Raw genomic sequence first — 3,019 nt, 5'->3', positions numbered from 1 at the left:
TTACCTTTGTGGAGAGGTTTTCTGGGCTGGCAGGAGATTGTGCTTTTAACAGCCGGCCTGCCGATGTTTCTAGGCCCTGCAGCCCTTCCATGAGCGGCTCCCAGCCAATGACCAAGCTGGGCAGAGTGTCAATGGCAGCATCACTCCCATGAGGCTCAGGACACCTCTGATGGGCGCCATGGGCTTGCAAACTTCCCCTGGACTTCTTGAAACTCTCTTAGGACTGCACTGCTACCCAAGACCTACCTTCTTGCCTTCCCTCTGCCTCCACAGGGCTCAGACTTACATGTAGTGTATAACATCTCCCACGGCCCTCTCGTGCTCCCTTCTTGATTTTCCATTCAGGCATTTCCCCTGCTCACTTGCTCGCTTCTCAGAGCAGCCAGACTGAGTCACTCTATTTTCTAGATTGGCATTTACTGTTTCTAGCTTATGACGAAGGTGAATGACTCAAAAGATGTCTAAATCTTAAAGAAAAAAACATTGTAAAAAATATGTAAAAATCTAATCTCTAGTTTGTGTTTTAACAAACCAGGATTCAAATCCTAATGAATAGCTTTACATACAAATTATAAGCAGTGTCATGGCCACAGGTCATACGCTATCTGCCTTGAAAATCACTAGCCTGGATCTTGAGAGAGGTTTTCCCAAGGATAACTAAGACTTCGGGAGTGTACTGGAGGCATTCTTCTCTTTGCCAGTGGATATCAAAGTACAGGAAAAAGAAACGTATTGAACATTAAGGCTTTGGAGCCACAATTCTGTAATTTACAAAGGACTTAATTTACAAATCAGTGGAGTACTGAAGACAGAGATTTCCTATCACCAGTCATGGCAAGCACATTTAAGAATGTACTTATGATGACTTTTGCTGGAGAATTCATAATGGGGCTTTTGGGAAATGGATTCATTATATTGGTTAACTATATTGATTGGATCAGGAGCTGGAAGTTCTTCCTGATTGACTTTATTCTTACCTGCTTAGCTCTTTCCAGAATATTTCTGCTGTGCGTAACAATGCTAGGCATAGGTGTAGATATAATTTGTGAGGAAATATGGTACAATGATAATCAACTGATGACTTTTGAAATCCTCTGGACAGGATCCAATTATTTCCGCGCAACATGTACTGCCTGCCTCAGTGTCTTCTACTCTCTCAAGATAGCCAACTTTTCCAACCCCATTTTCTTCTGGATAAAACAGAGAATTCACAGCCTGCTTCTCATTATTGTCCTGGGGGTGGTCTTCTTTTTCTGCTTGTCCTTGCTTTTTAAGGATACAGTATTTAAGAACCTGATCAAAACCAGAGTAAACACTGAAAGCAATCGGACATCGAATTTCGCAGTGAGAAAATATGATTTATTAACTTCTAATATAGTCCTGAACATAACGTTCATCATCCCCTTTGGAGTGTCTCTGGCTTCCTTTGTCCTTTTGATAGATTCTTTATGGAACCACGCCAGGCGGAGGAAGGGCACAGGTTCTGGGGATCTTATCACAAAGGCCCACGTGCAAGCCATGAAGTCTGTGATTTCATTCCTGCTCTTCTTCTTTATGTACTACTCGAGCAACGTTATAATATATTTGGCCTATATCAGTCTAGACAGTTTGGTAGCAAAAAAGTTTGCTACTATGTTAGTATTTTCCTATCCATCTGGCCATCCATTTCTTCTGATTTTATGGAACAGCAAATTGAAACAGGCTTCTCTCTGTGTCCTGAGGAAGCTGAGGTGGTGCAAGAATCTCAGGAAACCCACATGCCCATAAAACATGCCTGAAATGACTGCGATTTTCTCAAGAATGAAGATCATGAATAGAACTCCGTGTACATTTCTTTCATTCCTCTCAACTTCTTTTATTCTGTTCTGTGGTCGGTCACTGAACCTTACTGGAAATATCTGTCTAGAATAAGTTAAAAGAAAAATATTTTGCTGTGTTTCCATCAGAATAATGATGGTATAATTAATAGTAAAATTAGAATATATCACCAAGACAATGGGAATTTGATGAGATACAAAAATAGACTTAGGAAGATAGAAATTTACTTATGGCTAGATTACAACTGTAAAAAATTAAGTGTAGCAAGTCTCAGACACAGAAAAACCCCAGAAATCATGAAAAGAATATTTAAAAATTCTACCTGTGGCTGATGGCTAACCATGACTTAAAATTGTATTTGGGAAAGAATGAACATGGAATGAACTGGTATGACAAATTTTTGGCTACTATCCAGAATATGTGCCTAGAAGTCCAGTTGCAGAGCCCATGAGAACCCTCCTATTTCTTAAACATATGCCAAAGTTTGTCTCAAATAAATAAATGAATAAGAGGGAAAAACACATGACTTAGAAAATACCAGGGATGCTCACTGCGGCAGCACATATACTAAAAATTGGGATGATACAGAGATTAGCTTGGCCCTGCGCAAGGATGACACGCAAATTTGTGAAGCATTCCATGTTTTTAACTTCTTTCATTTGTACCATTCCTTCAAATAAAGTAATTTGGTTCCCCCCCCAAAAATACAAGGCTCAAAGTATAAGGTACAGTAGAGGTTATTTTGTGGGTAAAAAATACAGAAAATACAATGCAGAATAGTTTTACATTTTTCTCATTCCTCAGGTATGGTGCCAATTTTGGTACTAAGTATTTGACTTTTTCTTATTAACTCATCAGATCCCTTTATGAATAATGAATATTATCTCTTTGTGTACTTCAAATGTTGCAAATACTTTCCAATAAATTATTTATTTTTAAAAGTTTTACATATGGTATTATTTTTCATACAATTATTTTACTATTATATGTGCAAAACTTTTCACCTCTTTTATGGTTCTGGGATTCTGTTCTTTTTTTTCTCTCTTTTTTCATTGAAGTATAATTAATATATAATGTTATATTAGTTTCAGGTGTGCAATATAATGATTCAGTATTTCTGTACATTACTCAGTGTTCATCATAATAAGTGTACTCTTAATTCCCTTTATCTATTTCACCCATCCCCTACCCATCTCCCCAT

At 38.0% G+C, this 3,019-nt stretch overlaps 1 protein-coding gene and 1 non-coding gene across 2 annotated transcripts; both read left to right on the top strand.

The window, feature by feature from the left end:
• The first annotated feature begins 831 nt into the window (after positions 1-831).
• Positions 832-1,767, top strand: LOC118525458 (taste receptor type 2 member 8-like). Its single transcript, XM_036076207.2, has one exon. The coding sequence runs from the start codon at positions 832-834 to the stop codon at positions 1,765-1,767; it is 936 nt and encodes a 311-aa protein (XP_035932100.1).
• Positions 1,768-2,361: 594 nt separating this feature from the next.
• On the top strand, positions 2,362-2,465 carry LOC118525479 (U6 spliceosomal RNA). The gene has a single exon (XR_004912167.1). It is a non-coding gene; the product is annotated as a U6 spliceosomal RNA (small nuclear RNA).
• The last annotated feature ends 554 nt before the right edge of the window (positions 2,466-3,019 follow it).

Source organism: Halichoerus grypus, chromosome 6, assembly GCF_964656455.1.
Source record: "Halichoerus grypus chromosome 6, mHalGry1.hap1.1, whole genome shotgun sequence".
NCBI classification, from domain to species: Eukaryota; Metazoa; Chordata; class Mammalia; order Carnivora; family Phocidae; genus Halichoerus; species Halichoerus grypus.
This window is presented reverse-complemented; position numbering and strand designations above follow the sequence as displayed.

What these genes read in the sequence shown, in the direction of transcription:
- LOC118525458 (XM_036076207.2), top strand. Translation starts at nt 832, where the DNA reads ATGGCAAGCACATTTAAGAATGTACTTATGATGACTTTTGCTGGAGAA.